At 41.4% G+C, this 25,025-nt stretch overlaps 1 protein-coding gene across 2 annotated transcripts in view; it reads left to right on the top strand.

Annotated features, from left to right (window-relative positions):
• Positions 1-12: 12 nt before the first annotated feature.
• The window catches only part of GK5 (glycerol kinase 5), a 66,342-nt gene continuing 41,329 nt past the window's right edge, over positions 13-25,025 (top strand). The window contains exons 1-3 of one of the 2 annotated variants that reach the window (XM_023621051.2): positions 13-437; positions 10,512-10,605; positions 12,396-12,471. In XM_023621051.2, the coding sequence (XP_023476819.1) occupies positions 276-437; positions 10,512-10,605; positions 12,396-12,471 (332 nt within the window). In that variant the 5' untranslated portion in view covers positions 13-275. The remainder of the gene's footprint in view (positions 438-10,511; positions 10,606-12,395; positions 12,472-25,025) is intronic. The other variant, XM_023621052.2, reaches the window with a different exon arrangement.

The following is a 25,025-nucleotide window of genomic DNA, read 5'->3' as shown; positions in this document are numbered from 1 at the left end:
GCGGCCCTTTGGAGAGCCGGCTGTGTCGGGGGCCGGGACCCCGGGACCCCGGGACCCCGGGACCCCGCGCCCCCGCGGCAGCCAGCCGAGCGCGCGCCTCCTGGGGCTGCCGCGCCGCCGTGACGTCACGGCGCGGGGCGGGGCCGCTCCCGGATCTCGCGGGGGCGGGCCGGAGGCGGTGGCCGACGGGCGCGCTCGGCAGTGCGGCGCGGCCCTGGAGAGGCGTGGAGGGGCGCCGCTGGGCTGGCGGCGGCGGCGAGGAACGCGGAGTGGGAATGTCCGGGCTGTCCGGCAGCTCCGAACAGGGGAGCCCCGAGCGGAGCGCGCCGCAGTCGCCACGCGTGGGCTTCGTGCTGGGGCTGGACGTGGGCAGCTCGGTGATCCGCTGCCACGTCTATGACCGCGCGGCGCGGATCTGCGGCTCCAGCGCGCAGAAGGTGACCGGGGAGCGGGCGTTGGGGCCGCGCGGGGCACCCGGGAGCGGGGCGCAGGGGGCGAGCTAGCCGTCCGCCTCCTCCGGCCCGGAAGCACCCACCTGCAGCCCTCGCGGGTCCCCGGTGCCGAGCGGCGTCCCCCTTCCCGCCGGGTCTCCGCTTTGCTCCCCGGGCAAGGCTGAACCTGCGGGCCCTCCCCGCCCGGGCCGAGGGCAGGAGGGGCAGCGTGTGTGACTGGGGACGGCTCCCTCGCTTCCTGCCACCTGGGGTTTGGCCTCCGGCCTTACCTGGGTGGGACTGCGGTGCCTCCCAGGGAGGGCCGGGCAGGCTGCGCGGATCCAGCCAGAGGGTGCTCTGTGACTTGCTTGCTTTTTCCCGCACTTTCTTGCTACAGCTCCAACCCCGTCTTTATTTACATTTTGATCTTTAAGATCTTGATAGAATTTAACTTTATTGTCCATTCTTCAGTTGTCATCCTTATTGACTGCTCAAAGTGCTGGTTCCTCACATGAGCCACTGATTTCTATGGATGTAGAAGCTATTGGAGAAGTTTTGAAGGCTGTATTGTCGTTACTTTTGTCCTTTCCATCTTGGAGAATTCATAAAAATATCTTTATTTCTGGTTTGAGACCTACCAAGTCGTTAGTTCTTGCTCTTAGTAAAGTCTCCCACAGATTGATATTCTTCTGTTCTCATTTTAATGAAGTGTTGATTTCTACACAATAGCCAGTGCAGCAAAAGGAAGATTTAGTGGATGTGGTGTTCTTACTTCTTCTTCTTTCCGATACCAACATCTTTTTTATGTTAGCAGTGTTAAGGAGGACCACAGCTACTAGATTCCTAAACCATTCCCAGCGGCACTGGACTCCCCCTTTCTCCCGGCTCCCATCCCTCTTGCCACCCCCTTAAGAAGTGTTTTTCGACCTCAGCAGGTGCGCGGGAGCAGGTCCAGCCAGAGTGCGTGTGAGTAGTGACTGCTTTGAGCATTTGTTTTGAGGAAAGGACAGACTTGCATTCAGCTATCGGGAGCACGACAGTGAGCTAGGACTGCAGCGGCTCCCTGGTCCCTTCTCTGGCTCCCCGTGCAGGAACACCGCCCATCCCCCTCCCCACCCCCCCAGGCCTGCCCCAACCTGAAAGGACAGATGAAAGGTGGACACTGTCCTTCAGCCGCTGTGTGCTCCTTATGTTTTTCTGAGTCTTTATCACAACACAATGATACTTTTCACACAGTCTCCCTTATAATTCTGGACACAAAGTACTTTTGTTTTAAGCAGTGATTTTTTTTTTTTTTTTAAATCGAGGTCATAATAGTTTATAACGTTATGAAATTTCAGTTGTACGTTGTCAGTCACCATATAAGTGCACCCCTTCACCCCTTGTGCCCACCCCGCAAACCTCTTCCCCTCTGGTAACCACTAATCTGTTCTCTTTGTCCATGTGTGTTTGTGTTCCACCTGTGAATGAAATCATACGGTGTTTGTCTTTGTCTGGCTTATTTCACTTAAGATAATACCCTCAAGGTCCATCCATATTGTTGGAAATGGGACGATTTTGCCTTTTTTTTTTTATCGCTGAGTAGTATTCCATTGTATATACATACCACATCTTCTTTATCCAATCATCAGTCAATGGGCGCTTGTGTTGCTTCCACATTTTGGTTATTTGTGAATAATGCTGCAGTGAACATAGGGGTGCATAAGTCTCTTTGAATTGTTGATTTCAAGTTCTTTGGATAATACTCAGTAGTGGGATAGCTATGGTAATAGATATGGTATTTCTATTTTTAATTTTTTGAGAAATCTTTGTACTGTTTTCCATAGCGGCTGCACCAGTTTGCATTCCCACCAGCAGTGTATGAGGTTTCTTTTCTCCATAACCTCTCCCACATGTGTTATTTTTTGTTTTGGTGATTATAGCCATTCTAACAGGTGTAAGGTGATATCTCAGTGTAGTGTTGATTTGCATTTCCCTGATAATTAGTGATGATGAACATCTTTTCATGTGCCTATTTGCCATCTGTATATCTTCTTTGGAAAAATGTTCATACCCTCTGCCCATTTTTTGATGGAGTTGTTTGTTTTTTTGTTGTTCAGTTGTGTGAGTTCTTTATATATTATGGAGATTAACTCCTTGTTGGATATATGATTTGCAAATATTTTCTCCCAGTTGGTGGGTTGTCTTTTTGTTTTGATCCTGAGCAGTAGTTTTTTTTTTTTTTTTTTTTAAAGGAATTTGAAGTATCGGGAACCAAAAGGTGACAAAAATTATTGTTAGATACAAAGTTTCACAGTCGCTATATAATTTGGAGTGAGTCATTAGTTTTCTAAAAATGAGGGAAGAATCTCAAAGATGAATCAGGATTGCTATGACTAGCAGGAGACTGGAATGATTTGTTCAGACTCTGAGCTGTGGAGAAGGTGTCTGGGAAGATAACATGAGTAAATAAAAATACAGAAAGTCCTTGCCCTCGAAGGGTGAAGCGCTGGGTTAGATTCAGGAGTTTCTAGCAGGGCCTCTCACACTGGTAGGAGTTGACCACAGTGCCTCTTAAAGCCTGGTTCCTGGGCTGCTGGGGTTGAAATAAAGACACTAAGCATTAGAAACTGTAGCAATATGGTAGAGTAATCTTATTTCTAATCACCTTAATAATGAAACATTTGGGATTTTATTTTGTGTGTAATTTTTTCGTAGAAAGTTGTTTTAATTGTGTGTTAAAAATTGTTGGTTCACAGTGAATTAGAAGTTTGACAAAAACAAACTGGCCTTTTTACTTCAGATTTCTTGAGTTCTTTGGGAAGGAGGGTCTTGTTGGCCTACACTGCTACTTAGCACCTGGCTTATTACCTCCTGGGTACAGAATAAATAACTGAATTGCATTTGATCAAAGTATTAGGAATTCGGTTTGCCTCATGGGGTCTGTGGGTTACATACAGAACTTCTGTTTATTTTCTCGAGAGAAAACCACACCTCTGCAAATATTATGATGGAAAGAATATATAATAGAAACTCAAAACCTCTTAGTTTGGTATTTGATTGATGTTGCCAAATAATAGCTTTAAAAAAAGAGGAAATGGAAAACTGAAAAGATCACCCTTTGGAGGCAAGAACAAAATGGGCTGTGTTGGTGTTTTAGTTAAAACTGAAATCCTAAACGCGAGCCCTTACTTTCGGAGGCTGGTACTTGGCCTCTGAGAAGACTTCAATCTTATTTCTGGTGGCATTCACTTTTTAACAGCCGAGATTTAGCCTTTTTTAATGATTTCTATTTTTTCAAAAATCTTTCTATGGACTCTTAAATATTCGTGTTATATGCTAGAATAGTATTCAGAGTTGGAAATCCCACATGTGAATATTTGATATTTTTAATTTTTAAAAATGGAGAAAGTTTATCGTGTTCCCCATTGGAACGTCATGCCATTGTGAGAAACCATGGAAGATAACGTCTTGGTTGGAAGAACAGGACAGAGAGGCCACTCCAAAGAAAGCAGTAGAATCTCTAATACTGTGTACCCTTTGTACGTTCTTGAAAAAATCTGCTTGTCTTTGTTTTGTTTTTAATCAAATTTTCTTCTTAGCTTTGATTATATTCTTGATCTAATTTTGGTTTGGTCTTACTTCAGTAGTGGAGCAGATTTCAGTCTTGTGACATGTTTGGGAGGGTGAACTGTCCATGGTGATGGAGCTGTGGATAGTGACCTTGGAGTGCCACTGTCCAGTCTGACGGTTTGTAGGCATGACGTGATGATGTCTACACTGTGTTTTTTGGGGTGAGGAAATGTTTGTTATAGTTGAGCCATTGCAGTCTGTGGTCATTAAAGTCTTGCATGGAAAGAACAGAAATGGTGTTTGATAGAAGGGGAATAGATTATGTTAAATCTGTTTCTGATGAGCTCACATATCCCCCCATGTCACCCTCATGCTCCCCACGTTGTCGCTGTTTCCTCAGAGTTCCTTTTTATTCTTTATTTTGGCCTTGTCTTACATGTTAGCAATTTTCCTTAAACAGTGATGTTTGGTTGGTAATCTGTGCGGGTTTTCAGTACCGTGTCTTACCTGACTCAGCTGTATCTGGTATTTGCAGGTAAAGAACTCTGGCTCAACCCCTCCAGAGTATAGACCTCTTGCCTTCTGCCATGTTAGGGAGGAGCTGTGATCTAGCTGGAGAAGGGGAATTAGGGATCCTTATAAAGACTTTGAGCCAGTCCTGTGGTATTCAGTGCCATCTGGAATCCTAGCTATCGGAGATGCCTCTAATTTCCCGGGTTCTACCCTAGGATCTCTGCAGGGGTTGAACAGAGATGTGGTGGAGTCTGAGCAGGGAGTGAGTGCTCAGTTTTTCCTCTGCCCAGCCATGTATCACCCACCCACTCACTGTTCCTGGTAAAAACATTTGTTGAAACCTGGTCTGAGCCTGTTTGCTCTCTTCTCATTGTCCTTGTAAGTCTTTTTTTTTCCTTTTTTTTTTTTTTTTTAACAAATCCTTCTTGTGATCTCAGAGTCTTTTTAAATTATTTTATTTATTTTTTTTTGAGGAAGACTAGCCCTGAGCTAACATCTGCTGCCAATCCTCCTCTTTTTGCTGAGGAAGACTGGCCCTGAGCTAACATCCATGCCCATCTTCTTCTACTTTATATGTGGGACGCCTACCACAGCATGGCATGCCAAGCGGTGCCATGTCCCTACCTGGGATCCCAACCAGCCAACCCCGGGTTGCTGAGAAGCGGAATGTGCAAATTTAACCGCTGCGCCACTGGGCCGGCCCTGCGTAAGCCTTTTTAATGTTTTTATTTTAGTGGAGTCTTGAGAGGAATTGGAGATAAAACGCATATATTTAAGACTTTTTTTTTTACACCAGGCACCATTATTTATTGCATGCCCTCAATGCATTGGCCTCAAACCAAATGCAGAATTAGATTACTGTGCCTGACTAGTTGGTTCACTTTTTAAACAAATAAGTAGGCAGATAAAGATGAATTAAGTAGAAGGGAAGGTGGAAATATACTCCAGGGAGAGGCTGGTGCCAGAGAGGGGAAACTGGTCAGAGCCTGTCATTTTGAAAGCTTTAAGTAGCATAGGATCTTAAAGTACCGAGGCAGCATTTTAACCTGAAGCCATAGGGTGTTTTGGTGTTTTTTTTGGTGAGCAGGATTTGCCTGAGCTAATATCTGTTGCCTGTCTTCCTCTGTTTTTCCCTGAGGAAGATTGTCCCTGAGATAACATCTGGGCCAGTCTTCCACTACTTGGTATGTGAGTTGCTGCCACAGCATGGCTGATGACGGGAGTAGGTCTGCACTGGGGGTTGGAACCAGTGAGCGTGGGCTGCAGAAGTGGAGACGAGAACTTTAACCACTCGGCCATGGGGCCAGCCCCCATAGGTTCTTTTAATTTATTTTATTTTTTAAATTAAAGTACAGTAAAATTGACTTTTTTGGTGAATAAATTCTGTGAGTTTTAGCACGTGTATAGGAGTAACCCAAAAAACTCTCTTGTGCTCCCCATTTGTGGTCATACCCGTCTCCCGCTCCTAACCTCTGGGAACCACTCATCTCTTTTCCATGACTATGGTTTCGTCTTTTTGAGAATGTCGTGTAAGTGGAACCATGCAGTCTTTGGAGACTGGCTTTTTTCGGCATAATGCGTTTGGAATTCATCCATATTGTGTGTGTCCGTAGTTCACTCCTTATTTCTGAGTAGTATTCCATTATATGGATGTACATCATTCATTCACCCCTGTACATTTGGGTTGTTTTCAGTTTCTGGTGGTTTTGAATAGAGCTGCTATTGCATACAGCTTTTAAACATACGGCTGTACACATCTGTATACATATGTGAACATCTGTACTCACATGAAGTGAGTGTAAGTTTTCATTCCTCTAGGATAAATACCTAGGAGTGGGATTACTGGGTCATATGATAAGTGAATGTTTAACTTAACAACGAATTGTTAAACTTTTCCAGAGTGGCCGTACCATTTTGCATTCCCACCAACAACGTGTAAGAGTTCCATTTGTTCTTCATCCTCACCAACACTGGGTATTTAGTGTTTTTTATTTTATGCATCCTAATAGATGTAGTGGTGTCTCATTTTGGTTTGGATTTGCATTTCCCTAATGGCTAATGATGCTGCATATTTGATACCCATGTATTTTGTTTGGTGAAGTGCCCGTGCAAGTCTTTTGCCCATTTTTAAATTGAGTTGTTTGTTTTCTTACTGTTGAGTTTTGAGACTTCTTTCTGTATCCTGGATGCAAGTCCTGTGTTGCATGTGATATTTGCAGATATTTTCAACCAGTCTTCAGTTTGTCTTTTCATTTTCCTAACAGTATCTTTTGCAAAGCAAAAGTTTCGAATTTTGCTGAAGTCCAATTTATCAATTTTTTTTCTGAACTGTACTTTTGGTGTCATGTCTAAGAACTCCTCACCTAACCCCAAGTTACAAAGATTTTCTCCTGTGTTTTCTTCTAAACATTTTAGTTTTACTTTTTACATTTAGATCTATGATCCATTTTGAGTTAATTTTTGTGTAAGATGTGAGGTTTAGGTTGAGGTTAATTTTTTTGCATATGGATGTCTAATTGTTCCACCTCTATTGAAAAAGCTGCCTTCTCTGCATTGAATTGTCTTGTACATTTGCCAAAAATCAGCTAGCCATATTTGTGTGGGTCTGTTTCTGGACTCTGTTATGTTCCATTGATCTGTTTGTTTTTATGCTAGTAGCACACTATTTTGTTTACTGTAGCTTCATAGGAAATCTTGAAATTGAGTAGTGTGATTCCTCCAGTTTTATTCTTTTTCGACATTGTTGTGGCTATTTTAGCTCTTTTGTCTTTGCATATGAATTTTAGAATCATCGTGTCTGTGTCTACAGAAAGTCCTGTGGGGGTTTCAATGTGGAGTTGTGGATGACAGTTCTTCTGGCACTTTAGAAATGTTGAGCCCCTTCCTCTTGGCCTTCATGGTTCTAATGAGAAAGCCACGGACATTCAAATCATTTTTCTGTGTGGGTAATGTGTCTGGCAGCTTTCAAATTTCTTTCTTCGTTTTTAGTTTTCAGCATTTTGATTATGCTAGATCTGGATGTGTAATGCTTTGGATTTATCCTGTTAGGAGTTTTCTGAGCTTCTCTAATATATAGATTTTAAATCTTTCGCTGAACTTGGGAAGTTTTTAGCACTATTACTTCTCCGAAGTCATTTTTTTCTGCACTGAACTCTTTTCTTTCTTCTTTAGGGACTCTGATGACATAAATGTTAGACCTTTTGTTCTTGTCCTACAGATTCCTGAGGCTTTGTTCATTTTTTTCCAATTTTTTTCTTTCTCTTGTTCAGATTAGATAATTTTTATTGATCTGTATTCAAGTTTATTGACTTTCTTCTGTTATCTCCTTTCTGCTATTGGACCAATCCAGTTAGTTGTTTATTTTACTTATATATTTTTAATTGATTTTTTTCCAGCTTTATTGTGTATGACTGACACATGAAAATTATATATTTAAGGCATACAATGTGATGTTTTGATATGTGTATGCATTGTGAAATGATTACCACAGTCAAGCTAATTAATACATTCATCACCTCACCTGGTTACCCTGTGTGTGGGGTGTGTGTGTGTGTTCGTGTGCTGAGAACACTTGGGAACTACTTTCTTAGCAAATTTCCAGTGTACAGTACATTATTGTTAACTATAGTCTCCATGCTGTACACTAGGTCTCCAGAACTCACCTTATAACTGAAAATTTGTACCCTTTGACCAGCATCTCTCCATTTCCCCCACTCCCCTAATGATTGTTTTATTTATTTATTTATTTATTTTTAAAGATTTTATTTTTTTCCTTTTTCTCCCCAAAGCCCCCCAGTACGTAGTTGTATATTCTTTGTTGTGGTTCTTCTAGTTGTGGCATGTGGGACGCTGCCTCAGCGTGCTTTGATGAGCAGTGCCATGTCCCCGCCAAGAATCCGAACCAACGAAACACTGGGCCACCTGCAGCGGAGCGTGCGAACTTAACCACTCAGCCACAGGGCCAGCCCCAATGATTGTGTTTTTTAATTCTAAAGTTTTCTTTTCCTTATGTCTTTTATTTCTTTGCTGAGATTTTTCCGTATGTTTCAGTGTTGTAATAGCTGCTTTAATGTCTTATCAGATAACTGTGTCATCTTAGAATTGGTATTTATTGAGAATCTTTTCCCATGTGAGTTGAGATTTTTCCGGTTCCTCATATACCTTTGTAATTTTGGTTTATATCCCGGATATTTTGAATATCATGTTATAAAACTCTGTGTCTTGTGTAAATCTTCTGACAAATGTTGATATATTTCTTTTAGCAGGCTGTTAATGTAATTGAGTTCAGGCTACAAATTCTGACCAGCCTTCTGCAGACTTGGGTTTCGATGTGAGGTCTGTTTTCAAAATCTCGGCAGTACCAGTTGGATCTGCTCTGAGGATGTGCCACCCAGTGGTTAGTTTGGGACCCTGGCAGTGGTTTATCCCTTGGTTCTGTCTTTAACCTCTTTTCTGTTCTGTTTAGGATTGCATCCACACACATGCAGCTTCGAGGTGAGCCTGGGAGTTCATGTACAACTTTCTGGGCTAGCTTTCCCAAGCTCCTCCCTCTCTGAGGTCTTGGTACTTTTCCATGCCCTTTGGGTCCTCATGCCAGAAAACTGGAGCTTTCATGACCCTCTTCTGCCAGGCGCTTCCTATGCCCACATCCGGGACTAGGCAGCAGGAGCACAGAGAGAAAAAAAGTGGTGGGGGTTCATTTTACCCTCTTGGGCCCACAGCTCCTCTGATTGGAGGGGAAGTTTCACCTCCTTCAGTATTTTAGGTGCTTGTGGTTACTACTGCAGCCACCACTCTGGGAGAGCCTGGGTACAAAGGGAGATAAGGAGTGAAAAAAAGGAAAAATAGGGAATTTCTCTCATTGCCTTGGAGAGTTAGCCGAGATCTTCTCCTAGAGTTTCCTCTGTACTCTGATACCCGCTTCTGGTTTTTAGGCTACCTTGGGGTGCAGGCCTGGGGATACCAGAAGAAAAATGGGAAACTCACCACCAGTTTAGTGGTACTAGAATTCTTGTCTTGGGGCTGGCCCCGTGGCCGAGTGGTTAAGTTCGCGCGCTCTGCAGCAGGCGGCCCAGTGTTTCGTTAGTTCGAATCCTGTGCGTGGACATGGCACTGCTCATCAGACCACGCTGAGGCAGCGTCCCACATGCCACAACTAGAAGAACCCACAACGAAGAATACACAACTATGTACGGGGGGGCTTTGGGGAGAAAAAGGAAAAAATAAAATCTTTAAAAAAAAAAAAAAAAAAAAGAATTCTTGTCTTTTTCCCCGGTCTGCTTGCCACCATATACTTTCTAGCGCCCACAAATAACTGCTGCCTGCATTCTGTCCAGGTGTTGTATCTGCATTCAGTGGGCGAAACAGGATGGAGTATGCTTGTTCCATGGTAATCTCAACGGGAACTTGGTACTTTATTTAATTTTCACTTTTTTTAAAGTCTTACTTTTTCTTATTACAAAAATAACACATCTTCATTGTAGACAACTTAGAAAATAAACGCAAAGATAAAATAAAAAGCTAAAATTTTCTATAAACTCATGAACTAAAGATAACTGCTGTTGTTTTGGTATACAATCCTTTTTTATTTCATATATGTATTTTTTTCCATTTTAGCAGTAAGAATGAATTTGACAATAAATAAAGTCATGTTGTTAATTATTTTAACCAGTAATCTTTTTTTTTTTTTTTTGGCTGGGAAAGATTAGCCCTGAGCCAACGTCTGTTGCCAATCTTCCCCTCTCTTTTTTTCTCCCCAAAGCCCCAGTACATAGTTGTATGTTTTAGTTGTAAGTCCTTCTAGTTCTTCTATGTGAGCTGCCACCGCAGCATGGCTGCTGACAGATGAGTGGTGTGGTTCTCAACTGGGAACCAAACCCAGGTTGCTGAAGTGGAGCATGCTGGACTTTAACCGCCAGGCTGTCAGGGCTGGTTCTTAACCAGTATTCTTCAGGCTCAGATGCTATTGACTTGATCTAATGTTGTTTTCACAAAATCTTTTCTTTTCCTAAATAGGTAGAAAATCTTTATCCTCACACTGGCTGGGTTGAAATTGATCCTGATGTTCTCTGGGTTCAATTTGTTGCTGTAATAAAAGAATCTGTCAAAGGTAATTGGAATTATTAAAAAAAATAGCAAAGTATATTTTGTTTGTAGTAAGACTTTTCCTTAGGCGTCTGTAGAATTTTTATACTGTTATACTAAATTATAGTTATTTAGTAAGTATAAATTATAATTATACTTTTTATTGTATATAGTATAATTATAGGATTATACTAAATTATAATTATACATACGGTATTTTATGGGGGTCACAGTTTCCCAGTGTTTTTCAGGGGACATTTGTGGTTTACATTGAGCCACCTTGTCAAGGAAAGGTAGCAGCAGCTCTGTCCTCTGCTTTAGGTCTTTTGCACCCAGTATAAAGGTTCCCTCTCCTTCATTCCAGATTGTAGCTAGTGCGATTTGATTGCCTGCTGTGTACAAAATACCAGAGGATTATAAGTGAAGTTACAGCACACGGTTCCTGCTCTCAGGAGTTTATAACTGAGTTACCTTTATTATAAAGTAAATTTCTGTTTTGTTTTGTCTTTTTCTGCATGACCTCTTGATGCAAAGTGCCCTCCTGGCTGCAGCCATGGTCTGAAATCTTAACTCTTAAAGAACGTTTTCAGTGCAACTGTCTTTAAGAGCAGGGCGAAAGATGACTTGTAAATGTAAAATCTAAAAGGTCTTTTATTTCATTTTTCTGGCTGAATTGCTTCTCCTTCTCACCTTTTTGTTTGAAATATTTCAAAACCTATAAAAAAAAAAAGTTGCAAGAATAATACGTTGAAAACCCTTATAACTCCTACGAGTTTCAAACGTTTTGCAATGTTTATTTTACCATCCTCTGCAGACTTTTTTTTGGCCTACACGTTTGAGGGTTGGTTGTAGCATAATAACATTACTCCAGTACTTCAGCATTATCTCAAAGAAAAGGAGTATTCTCCTATAATAAGCACAATGCAGTTATCACACAAGAAATTTAACATTAATACAGTAGTATTTTCTAGTACTTAGACTTCAATGTTCCCCTCTTATCTCAGTTATTAATAACTTTTGTTTCAATCCACAATCCAGCCCAAGATGAGGCGTTGCATTTAGCAGTGAGTCTGTTTAGTTTCCTTTGATCTAGAGCATATTCTTTGTGACATCGACAGTTTTCAAAAGTACAGACCAGTTTAGTAGACTGTCCCTCAATTGGGGTTGTCTGATTATTTACCCATGATTAGATTCAGGTTAAATATTTTTGGAAGGAGTACTGCACACGGGCCGATGTGTCTTCCTCAGTGCTCAAGTTGAAGTTGTCATTAATTTGCCCTGTGGGATAAATTGCTTTTTAAAAGAATATCACAAAAAACACTTGGATTGCTATATTTCAAGAAATCTGCATCAAAAAAATCCATGTTTCTATTTGCATGCTAGCATGTTTGTGTGGAAAATAAGATCTGAGATTCAATAATTGTGCTACTTTCCCTGGCAATTTTCCTTGACTGCCATCAACCAGCTTCTGTTATGGTTGACCATTACTTAAATTAAGATCCAGTCTTTTAGTATTATCGGGAAGAAAATACTATATGGCTTACTTTGAGTAGTGTTTGTTTCTTTCTAACATTGAAAGCAGTAAGGCCATTTTGTTACTGTTAGACTATGACCTTTTTTCCCTTTAAGTAAAAAACTACTACAAAATCATCTTAGTAATGCTTTATTTATTAGCCCCAATTGTGTTATTAAAATGCTAAACCCAGATATTTTTCTTCAAGATTATATTAAACGATTTCTTTTCCATAGTGTAATATTATAAAGAAAAACTTCACTGGCTTTTAAACCTGTGTTTTTATCTATCTTTATTTTTAGCTGCAGGAATAGAGATGAATCAAATTGTTGGTCTTGGCATTTCAACACAGAGAGCAACTTTTATTACGTGGGACAAGTAAGTGCATTGTGTGATAAGCACTCTGTTGTTGGGTTCATACCACAGTGAATACACTGCTGTGAAATCTGTTTGGGGAGTTTTAAATGTGTGAATTAAGGACAGTTTTGCTTGGGTAAGAGGGATGAAAGTGGGCCTCCTTTCTGGGTTGTTAAAGTATGCTGCCTGCCTGTCATTTGGGCTTGGCTTACATAAAACAGTAACAAAACGTCTGTTGCTGTCATTAATATTCTTCATTCCTTTCTTTTGGTGAGTTAGCTTTTCAAATAAGCATGGACTGAAGATCTAAAAAATTAACTTAAACCTAAAAAGAATCAGGGAACCTAACATTTCAGAAACACAATATTTTGGTTATAGTTTATATTTTCAGTCTACTCCAAATGTAATATTTAAATACATACAGCATATGAATTGTGTATACACTAAACAGTTATAATGTCATAATAGCTCCCATATAGTGAATACCTTTGATACTTCAGTTACCATTATCCGTACAAACAAACCTGTTCTTTGGGTATTATGTCTGTTTTTACAGAGAAAGAACCTGAGGCTCAGAGAAATAAGTAAGTTGCTTAGGGTCACTCAGTTAATAAATGGAGCGAAGATTCCGAGTTATCTTTTTATTCCTAAAGCTCATGCTCTTTCCCCCATATTGCCTTCAACATGTGTTTCTTGCTTTAAAAACAGCAACAAAAACACTGTAAAATATGTCTGTTAGAAAGCACCAGACTCCAAAGGGCATCTTGAGCTTGGGGCAGTGGGGAAGAAAAGTCGGGGCACAGAGTGTGGGGTTAAGTCTAAGAAATGTAATTCTGGTGAATTCACAAGGACTTGGTCTTTAATTCAGTATTAGGGAAGAGGAAGAAGTTTAAATTTACTGGTATTTCTGGCCTTGATGTTTGGGAGAATATGATAGAAATTCCTGAGAATGTAGGAGGAGGAGCGAGTTAGGTGGTGATGGGGTGGGTCAAAGAGAACCTGATAGGGTGTTTGGTTTTGCACCTGTGAGTGTGGAGATAGTCCACAGGTGGTTGGAACATTGGTGGTCTGGTTAGACTGAGGCTGTTTCCTCCAGATAGGTACTCTTTCTTTCAGGGCATCATGCATCTTAGGTCGATGCCGGCATCTGTAGTCCTCCTGCGGCCCCCCAAGCCCCCACCCAGTGCCTTGGGCACACCAAGTCTTTTTTTTTTTTTCCTTTTTCTCCCCAAAGCCCCCCCAGTACATAGTTGTGTATTCTTAGTTATGGATTCTTCTAGTTGTCGCATGTGGGACGCCGCCTCACCGTGGTTTGATGAGCAGTGCCATGTCCATGCCCAGGGTTCAAACTGATGAAACACTGGGTCGCCTGCAGCCGAGCGTGTGAACTTAACCACTCGGCCACAGGGCCAGCCCCACAACAAGTCTTAAGTAGGTAATACATTTGTCAGTTGAAGGAATAAATGAATTAAAGAAATCTTTGTAGATCTATGTTTCTTTTTTTTTTTTAAAGAATGTTTACTTTCGGGGCTGGCCCTGTGGCTGAGTGGTTAAGTTCTCACGCTGTGCTTCAGCAGCCCAGGGTTTCACTGGTTCGAATCCTGAGTGCAGACATGGCACTGCTTGTCAAGCCATGCTGGGGCAGCGTCCCACATGCTGTAACTAGAGGAACTGACAACTAAAGGTGCACAGCTGTGTACTGGGGTCTTTGCGGAGAAAAAGGAAAAATAAAATCTTAAAAAAAGAAGAATGTTTACTTTTTTTTTTATATGTGGATGCCTGCCACAGCATGGCTTGGCAAGTGGTGCATAGGTCCACACCTGGGATCCGAACTGGCGAACTCCGGGTTGCTGAAGCGGAGCACGCGAACTTAACTGCTGCGCCACCAGGCCGGCCCCTAGATCAGTGTTTCTAAACAGTGGCACTGTTGACATTTTGGGCCAGATCACTTTTTGTTGTTGGGGGCTGTCCTAGGCATTGTAGGATGTTTAGCAGCTCGCTGGCCCCTACACACTGCATACTAGCAGCACTCCACCCCCTGAGTTGTAACAACTGAAAGTGTCTCCAGCTTTGCCAGATGTCCCCTGGAGAGCAGAAGTGCCCCCAGCTGAGAACATTGACGTAGACGCGGTCTTGGAAAGTAGATGTGTTCTCTGGTAGAGATTATATAGAGAGACGAGAAGAAGGTTTAGGATTTGGACAATGAGGTTTTCCCCCCCAAATTTAAAGGGAGTCAGAGAGCAAAAAGCTGGAAAATGGGACCAAGATGAATGTGGGGAGTAGATGGTGTGGAAGTGGAGGCAGGAGAGTGTTCCTAGGGGGACAGCTGATGGGAAGTGTCATGTTTGGCTGGATTTGGAGATTATGTCATTGGCCACAGAGATTGCTTCCCTCAGAACCCAGATACCAGGTCATTCATGACAGGAAGGTCAAAGTCTTAGAAAGCAAAGGGTTTTTTTAAAAAAACTTTTTATTTCAGAATAGTTTTGGATTTACAGAAAAGTTGCAAAGATAATACAGACAGTTGTCATATACCCCACAGCCAGGTTCCCCTCTTGGCAGCTTACATTACCGTGGTACCTTTGTCACAACTGAGAAACCAACACTAGTACGTCATTATTAACTAAACTCGATTCTTTATTTGTATTCCATTTGTTTTCCCCTAATCTCTCTTTTCTATTCCAGGATGCTGTCTAGGATACCACATTGCATTTAGTCATCGTGTCTCCTTAAGTGTCCTTCAGACTTACACAAGTATTTTTAAATTAATGACATATATAATAGATGCCTTGAGATTTTATTACATATGCAATAATGCAATAGTTAAGACAGAATTAACCCACAATCAGGGACTCTGAATTCTGATCCCTTTTTCCTTTGTGGGAGGAATCCTCTTGATTTCCCAATTTAGAATGTGTTACATGGTGGTGACTTGAGGAAATATCTTTTCTTGTGCTAAGATAACTTTAGAGAGAACTCGTATATTACCCCCTTGACCCACTGTAATTTGCTTTCCTCCAAGAATTTGCTGCTGTTATATCCACGGGCACAACAGGAAAATATGTCATGGCTGTGGATATTCCAGTGTCTTGTGTGGAGGGCTCTTTTTGAAAATAATTAGATATTTTTCAATAAAAAACAAACAAACTAATGCTGATGAGGTTCACAGAGCAGGTGGAATGCAATAGCTTATTTATTTTTAACTTATATTAACCCATAAATAATGTACAATTTTGTATACATACAGATAACCATAATTATAAGAGAGAGAGAGCATGAAAGGCTATCAGGAAATAGAATCTGAGGAAGAAAGCAATAATTGTTTTGTCCAATCTCAGAGCTTTTTTCAAAGATGACAGTGGAAAGTCCCATTGACATGAAGCCCGTTGCTCTGGTTTCCTGTTTTATGAAGGGAAGTCAAGTCTAGCCTGCTTAACTGCAGAAGTATTTCAAGTTAACTAAGGTTTTCCATTTCTTCTGTCACCTTCCCGGCTCAGGCCGTGATGGCTGCATGCCTGGAACTGTTGCAGTAACCTCATTGAATTCAAGCATGTGTGTATATATTCTCCTACCTGCCTCTATTAGCAAACCCCTTTGGTCCAGCCTACACATCACTGCTAGATGAAATTCCCCAAACAGCATTTTTATGTGAAGCGAAGTTTTTATGTGGCATTCCTCACTTTTAGGAGAAAAGAGAAGAGTCTGATTCCAAGATAGTCCCTTCCTTTACTGGTGTTGCTGTTATTGTAGAGGGATAAGATTGCTTCCTAAAACAATGAATTATGAGTTTTCTTCCTGGTTGTCTTTTTAAAAAATGTTTGTGTTCTTTCATGAGTTTTGGAAACACTCTTTGCTTGCAGAAACTGAAATGCTGGTTTGTTTTTTTTTTTTTTTTCCAAAACACACGATACTTTCTACTTTTTTTTTTACCTTAAAATAATGGAGCCTTATTCTGCTCCGTAGGCCCTGGTGAGCCCAGAGCATATAATGCTGGCAGTTTCTACAAGCTCCCCAGCAAACAGCTGAGAACAGCACAGGAGTGGGCACCTCTCTGAGCCAGCAGGAGGTACTTCTTGCTCATTTTGAGAGAAAGAGAGACACACTGGACCCTGTGGAACAATCTCTTGTTCACTCCAGCCCCAGCCAGTGCCTCCTCTTCCCAGCTCATCGCTTTCTCTCCTGTGTCGGTAGTGCATTTCTGTTGTCATGACCATAAAACATTATTTTCCTTAGAATTGCTGTCAGGAAGTCTAAAACTTTGAACTTTCCTTTTGTTTTTTCTCTTTGTTCCTCTTCACGTTCAAATGTCAGGGAACTTGATTTTTATTAGCTTTTTTCAGTCTTTGAATTTTCTTCATATTCTTCAAGTTAACATTTTTTTCAGTACTATATTTAATCAGTGGTTGTGTTTAGCCTATTTTCTGAAGTAACTCTAAATGATATCGCCTCCATTTTGGTTGTTTTAAATTATTCTTGTTCTGAAAAATCACGAGCTGTTTCGTTTCTTCAGTGATTGTTTCCGTCAGGGACGTTTCTGCCAACTAACCTCAGATCAGGGTGTGTGCCAATTAGTAACATAAACCATGAGTCACTTGAACTGGGATGCACTCAGTGACCGTTTGGGGCTTGTGGGGAGTAAGGCACCGTGCTGGTTGCTGAACTGAATGTAAAGATGAATAAAAATACCGCCGTCAAGGAATTTAGTCTCATAATACTAGCACATAAATTACTCTTGAGTCCCCACACCAAATTTATCTTTTATTGTAGTACTTGATACTTATGTTAATAGTTCTTATTAGTTACTTATGACACAAAATACATTAAGAGCCACAGAATGATATAATGTGTTAGAGAGATTTAAGGCAATTCATTCACAATCTTGCCAGTCATGTTTCTCCTCCATTTCTCCTTTTCTTGTTGACAGAGATAAAGTATAGTCATGTGTCACCTGACGATGGTGTTATATTCTGAGAAATGCTTTGTTAGGTGATGTCATCTTTGTGGGAACATCATAGAATGGCTCCAAATAATCATCTATCAATAGATTCCATTTCTATCAAACACATCCTGACAGTCCTCATTGGTGGGGCAGCATTTATTCCTTTATCAAATACCTCTTTGGTATCTGGGCTGGGTGATGAGAACCTGAAAGCGTATAGACTCTGCTCTCCAGAGGCTCAGGGCCCAGTGGGAGGCACAGATGGTCAGGGGCAATCTCATAGACGTCTGCCCTGTGAAGTGCTTTATACTTATTGGGAGCTGGAGGAGGAGGCTGAAGAGCCTAAAAGGGGACTTAGGGAAGGTCTCACAGAGGCACTTGCCTCAGTCTTGAAGCCAGAGTAGGCGTTTCCTCAGTGGGAAGAGCAAATCCCTGGCAGGAGGTGCCAGAATGTGGTGTCTGTGCAGCATGAGGACGACTTTGGAATTCAAGGGGTGAAGTAGGGAAGCAGCACGCCCAAGTGTTCCCGCTCCTTCCAGACTCTGACCTCATCTCCCACTGCCCGCCTGCTGTCCTGTGCTCCAGCCTCACTGGCTGCTCTGTTTCTTGAACATTTCCTGCTGGTTCCTGCCTTGCACGCTGCTCCCTCTCCCCACAGCTCTCTTACCCAGGACTGTACCTCCTTCTGTCATTTGGACCCCATCTCACAGATCATTGCTTCTAAGAGACCTTCCCTGACCATTTTATTTACCTGTCACTTTACCCTTTTCTTTTCTTCATATCCCTTGTCACTGTCTAAAAATTGTATTTACTTATTTGCGTATTTGTTTATTACACCTCTCCCACAGAAGAAGTTCCCTTAGTGTTGGGATTTTTGCCTGCCTTGTTCTCCCTGGGTCCTTCACACCTAGGACAGGGCCTGGCACATAGTAGGCTCTCATATCTCTGAGTGATTGAGATGAACCTAGAGAGGAAGGCAGGGTCCCAGACCAGGAAAGGCCGTCTTTGTGGTGAGGAGTTTGCTCGTGTAAGCAATGGGCAACTATCAAAAGCTGTTAAGCAGGAGAGTAAGTGTGACCAAACTTACATTTTAGAAAGAATGTTCTTGAAGCCCGGTGGACGGTGGCTTTGAGGGGAATGAGACTAAGCCTGAGCAGTCTCTTTGGAGGCTGTTGCTTATTCAGGTCTCTGACCTCATCTAAAGAAACCCACCCCCAGTTACTCTGTTCCTTCACCGTGGTTTCACAGAATAATCATTAAATGACATTTTTTATTGACTCACTTGTTTCTCACCTCCCCTTAGAATACAAGCTCCAGGGGTGCTAAGGAATCACTTTGAGGACTTAGGATGGCCCCTCCCCGCCAGTTTTAGGCTGAGGCAGCTGAAGGGTACGGTTGCTCAGGTGTGGCCCGCTGGAGGAGGGGCCGCAGCAGGTGTGGGTGGATGTGTTGCATTCAAGGTGGTGTGGGGCAATCTGGGAGATGTGTGGGAGGCTGCTCTTATTTTTTTCTGTATTTTTTTTATTGAGTGCATAATACTTTACCTCATTGTGAAATTTCAGTTGTACATTATTTCATGTCTGTCACCACGTAAGTGCTCCCTTCACCCCCTGTGCCCACTCACCCTCCCCCTTCCCCTGGTAACCACTGAACTCTTTTCTTTGTCCATGTGTTTGTTTACATTCCACGTATGAGTGAAATCACCTGGAATTTGTCTTTCTCAGTTTGGCTTAGTTCACTTAGCATAATTCCTTCTAGGTCCTTCCATGTTGTTGCAAATAAGACAATTTTGTCTTTTTTTATGGCTGAGTAGTATTATATGTATACCACATCATCTTTGTCCAGTCATCGGTCAATGGGCACTTGGGTTGCTTCCACGCCTTGGCTGTTGTGAATAGTGCTGCAGTGAACATAGGGGTACGTCTGTTACTTTGAATTGTTGATTTCAAGTTGTTTGGGTAGATACCCAGTAGTGAGATAGCTGGGTTGTATGGTAGTTCTATTTTTAGTTTTTTGAGGCATCTCTATACTGTTTTCCATGGTGGCTGCACTAGTTTGCATTCCCACCAGCAGTGTATGAGGGTTCCCTTTTTTCCACACCCTCTCCAACATTTGTTATTTTTAGTCTTAGTGATTGTAGCCATTTTAACAGGCATAAGGTGATATCTTAGTATAGTTTTGATTTGCATTTCCCTGATGATTAGTGGTGTTGAACATCTTTTCATGTGTTCATTGGCTATCTGTATATCTTTGGAAAAATGTCTGTTCATATCCTCTGCCCATTTTTTGATTGGGTCGTTTGTTTCCTTGTTGTTCAGTTGTGTGAGTTGAATATCTTTTCATGTGTTTAGTGGCCAACTGTATATCTTCTTTGGAAAAATGTCTGTTCATATCCTCTGTCCATTTTTTGATTGGGCTGTTTGTTGTTGTTCAGTTGTACGAGTTCTTTATACATTATGGAGATTAACCCCCTGTAGGATATATGATTTGCAAATATTTTCTCCCAATGGGTGGGTTGTCTTTTTTGTTTTGTTTTTGTTTTGTTCCTAGTTTCTTTTGCCTTGCAGAAGCTCTTTAGTCTGATGAGGTCCCATTTGTTTATTTTTTCTTTTGTTTCCTTTGTCTGAGAAGACATGGTATTTGAAAGAGCCTTTTAAGTTCAGTGTCGAAGAGTGTACTACCTATATCATCTTCCAGGAGTTTTATGGTTTCAGGACTTATCTTAAGTCTTTGATCCATTTTGAGTTTATTTTTGTGTATGGCGTAATATAATGGTCTACTTTCATTCTTTTGCATGTGGCTGTCCAGCTTTCCCAACAACGTTTACTGAAGAGAGTGTCTCTTTTCCATTGTATGTTCCTCGAGCCTTTGTCGAAGATTAGCTGTCTGTAGATGTGCGGTTTTATTTCTGGGCTTTCAGTTCTGTTCCATTGATCTATGGGGAGGCAGCTCTTTTTGAGGGAATGGAACTTAAGTGAGAGACTGGCCCTAGAGATGTGGATTGGTGAGCGGTTCTGTGGTGACTGTATTCATGAATGTGGGTCAGATTTTTCAGAGAGTAACTAGTTAAAAAGAGAAGAGGCCAAGGATGCAATCCTCACCAAACACCAGCATTTAACTGGTGGTCAAAGGAAGAAAAATCTGCAAAGAAAACCAGGAAGATGTGCTTGGAGAGGTGGGAGGAGAAACAGTAGAGCAAGGTTGCCGAAGCTTAGGGAAGTGACAGTTTTAGGAAGGAGGAAGTGATCGCCTGGAGCCAACAAGGCAGAACGGTCAAGTCATTGGAAAAGACCTTATAAATCTGGGAATTAAGAAGACTTTGGTGACCATAGTGAATGTAATTTTCATGAATGATTGGGGATCTAAATTGCATTTGAATTGTATTTGGTTGAGGTAATAGGAGGTAATGAAACATTGAGGGGGCTTAGCTAAGGTGGGGGGATACGTACTGGGTCAAGAGAGATGTTTATGGTTCTGCTTCAAAAATGGGGGGATTTAAGCATGTTAGGGAAGAGAGTTGTAGATCTATTTGATGAAGTGATGGAAGAGACAGGAAGACGTGGATGCAGAGGGTACAGGTGGAGATGCCAGCCTTAGACTTGGAGAGGGAAAGATTTTCCTCTGAACTGAGAGAGATTCTTGGTGGCTGTAGGGATAGCTGGTGGAGGAGTGGGGAGTTGAGGAAGGTCATTCTTTAAGAGGTAGGAAGCCATTGATGGCCTAAGGACTTCTCAATTTCTTGAAAATTTCTCTCAAAATCTGGTGAAAATTTGGATGTGCCACTTGTGGGGAATGGAGAGGAAACTAATGAGGGACAGGAGAAAGACTTTTATCATTTTAAGTGATTCGAGAGCATTGACAAGGTTGTATCCCATAAACATGGATTGTACCAATTCATAAGGCTGTGTGACTTTTCTCCAACTCATCTCAATGGTTCTGGCGTTGAAAGTGGAGAGAGAAGAAAGATTGATTGTAGGTTAGATGTTGAAAAGGTAGTTAACTTGAAAGTCAGGGGTAAAGAGTGACATCATGTAAAACAGTAGAGTAGGAAGCTGTACAGTTTGGTCCCTCCACCAGAGCAACTGTGGAGTTGGAAGGAGAGACTGGAATAAACTATTTCAGAGCTCTTGGAATCCAATCAGTCCTTATAACAACTAGGGGAGTGCTGGGTGAAGACAGAGGCTGCTGTGCTTCGGAGGAGAGAATGTGTGCAAACTGGCTGCCGTCCTGCATTCCTCAGCCCTGCTGCGGGTGTGGGGAAAACAGCCCACGTTCCTGGAGTGGGTGGCTAGTGCCAGGGCACGGGGTGCGGACCTTTCCTGCTAAAGTTTGGGCTTAGTATGCTGTGGTGAGTTTGGCAGTGCCCACAGGCCTGACACAGATGCTGACCTACGTTCTGGCCCTCTCGGCCTTAAGCAGCATCTACTGGGAGATTTACAGGGCCAGTAGTCTGGTTTTTTTTGGAGTCAGACGTTTAGGAAAATCTTTGTCAGATCACTAGCTGATCACAGAGATAACAGAACAGAGGTTTCAGAAACTTGAGTAACCACACACAAGGAATACACACTTTGCAAAAATAGTTTGGAAAAGTCACACACTGGCAGCTCCAGCCTCCAACAAGGAAACATCAGCAATCCCTGAGGAATGGGGAAATCAGATTTCTGGAGTTACCATATCTATTTTCAAAGAAATAAAAGTTTTAAACATCTAACTGACGTAAGGAATTAGTCATGACTTAAGGAATGTTTAATGAATTAATTTGTTAAAAACTAAAATTGTATATTAATGTATAAAATTACACTTTATAAATAGTGTAATTTAAAACTATACAACTCAGAATTCATGACCTTTCCTTATAACCACGTTCAACACTCTTAATTACTCTATCTTTTCCTGTAAATAGCACCTCTCAGTGTTCAGCCTCACAAGCTATTAAAGCAAGGTGCATTTTTATATATTAAACTAACAAAAAGAAAAATCTGTGTGGGTGAGATTATGGCAAAAAAGTGTTTCACTCATGCATTACTGTCAATTTCTATAATATATTCATGTTTATTTTCATATAAAATTAGTGTCTCCAAATGCTTATCAAGTAAAATTGATGCTGCAGACACTCCCCGTGCACCATGTGGAGCAGGCGTCCTCACTGGGAAGGCATGTGACTGTGCAGCATTAGAAGTATTAAAATAATCAGTATGCAATCTTGATTATAACATCAGATGTTGCAGGTTTGGCCACATTTGAGGAGCTAGAAAATTGTCTTACCCTTTGACTCAGTAATCTCACACTTAAAGAGTGAGGGAGATTTGGAGGAAATAACCCATGGAAGCAACTGCATAACCTCAAAACGTGACCTTTGGAAATAGGTTAATTGCAGATACATTAGTTAAGTTAAGATGAGGTTATAATGCAGTAGGGTGAGCTCCTAATCCACTGTGACTGATGTCCTCATATGAAGACGGCCACGTAAAGACAGGCGCAGGGAGAAGGCCTTGTGAAGACGGAGGATGGCAGTGATGCATCTGTGAGCTGAGGAATGCCACAGATTACTGCAAACCCCCGGAAGCTAGGACGAAGCAAGGATTCTTCCAGTTTCTGAGGGAATATGGCCTTGCCAACACCTTGATTTTGGACTTCTAGCCTCCAGAACTGTGTGAGACAATAAATTGCTATTGTTTTAAGCTATTTAATTTGTAGTACTTTGATATGGTAGCCCAAGGAAACTAATGCAGTGGTCAACTGATTCTCCACAACAGTGCCAAGACCAGGCAGTGGGAAAAGAACAGTCTTTTCAAGAAATGAAGCTGGGAAAAGTGGATAGCTGCATGCAAAAGAATGAAGTTGGACCCTTACCTTAGACCTATACAAAAATTAAAAAATAAAGTGAAGACTAAATTTAAAAGATAAAACTATAAAACTCTTAGAAGAAAACATAGAGGGAAACCTCCATGACCAAGGATTTGGCAATGATTTCCTCTTTTTTGAAGCTGTATTATTTTATTATTAAGGAATCCACTTCTATGAGTGTCTTGAAGCCCAGACTGGGTTAACAGTGACGACTTCTGGAGGTAATGACACCCCACCCTGGACTTTCTGGTTATAACCACTGTCCTCTCTCTACCTCAGCTGAAAACCCAGACTTATGAGGCTTCAACCCCTACCCTCCTATTCCTAGAAGATGCCAAAGCCGACTATGTAGGAGGATTTTTCAGAGAAGAAGACAACTTTGTCTTTCCAGAAGACAAATCTGCTTCACTTTATGAGGCACATAGCAAGCCCAAACCACAGACAAGGTGGGACCTGTGCAGGCCTCAATGCCGTGATTCTTTAAAATGGCATCAAAAGCATAAAAGAAACAAGTAGATAAATTGGACTTCATCAAAATAAAAAACTTGTGCATCGAAGAACACTAATAAGATATTTTCATCTATGATGACTAATTTTTCCTTAATTTTCTTGACTATTGGAACTCTTCAAGGTAGAGAAATTGCCTTAAAAGTTAATCATAAATAATAAGAAATAAAGCCATGTTGACATTATTTTGGCATAATGTACAATTTGCATTTTAAAAATGTGTCTGAAAAGATTTGCAGTCATCGATATCTCAAGTCTGCAGTTAGACTTCTGAAAACTGACTGGCGTGTAATGTGGAAGGAAGGTGTGTGTCTTGGTACCTTTGGTTTGTAATTTCATCTAAGATTGAGGACTAAAACAATAGGAGAATCACTTGCCTGATTTGTACTAATGATAATAGCGACCGTTTGGATCACTAAAGGAAAAAGAAGTAACTTGTTCATGATGTAGCTGCATGCTCTGATTCCCCTTAAAAAAGGTGTAAAACAGTTGAAAAAAGGACACTCTTAAGAGAGTGAAAAGAAAACTGATAATATGGGAGAAAATATTTGCAAACTATGTATTTGATAAAAAATTAATATGCAGAATATATAAAGAATTCCTACAACTCAAGAACAAAAAAGCCGAATAACCCATTTCATAAACGGTCAAAGGACTTGAGTAATATACAAATGCTCAATAAGCACATGAAAAGATGCTCAATATCATTAGTCATTGGGGAAATGGAAGTCAAAACCCCAATGAGATATCACTTTGCTCCCACCAGGATGGCTATAATTTAAAAAATGGAAAATAACAAGTGTTAGTGAGCATGTGGAAAAATTAGAACTCTTGTATACTGGTTGTAGGAATGTAAAATGGTGCAGCCACTGTGGAAAACAGTTTGGTAGTTCTCAAAAATTAAACATAGAATTACCGTATGACCTAGCAATTCTGATCCCAGGTATATACCCAAAGGAACTGAAAACAGGCATTCAAATAGATAGTTGTGCAGCAATGTTTATTGCAGCGTTGTTCAAAATAGCAAAAAGGTGGAAACAACCCAAGTATTTGAAAATAGTGGTGATGGTTACACAACATTATGAAATGTACTTAATTTCACTGAATTGTGCACTTAAAAATGGTTAAAATGCGGCTGGCCCCGTGGCCTAGTGGTTAAGTTCACATGCTCCACTTCGAGGCCCAGGGTTTCGCTGGTTCAGATCCTGGGCGTGGACATGGCACCGCTCATCGGGCCATGTTGAGGTGGTGTCCCACATACCACAACTAGAAGGACCCACAA

The sequence above is a fragment of the Equus caballus genome, chromosome 16 (assembly GCF_041296265.1).
Source record: "Equus caballus isolate H_3958 breed thoroughbred chromosome 16, TB-T2T, whole genome shotgun sequence".
Lineage (NCBI taxonomy): Eukaryota > Metazoa > Chordata > Mammalia > Perissodactyla > Equidae > Equus > Equus caballus.
Note: the sequence above shows the minus strand (reverse complement) of the source record. Positions and strands in the feature narration are given on the sequence as shown.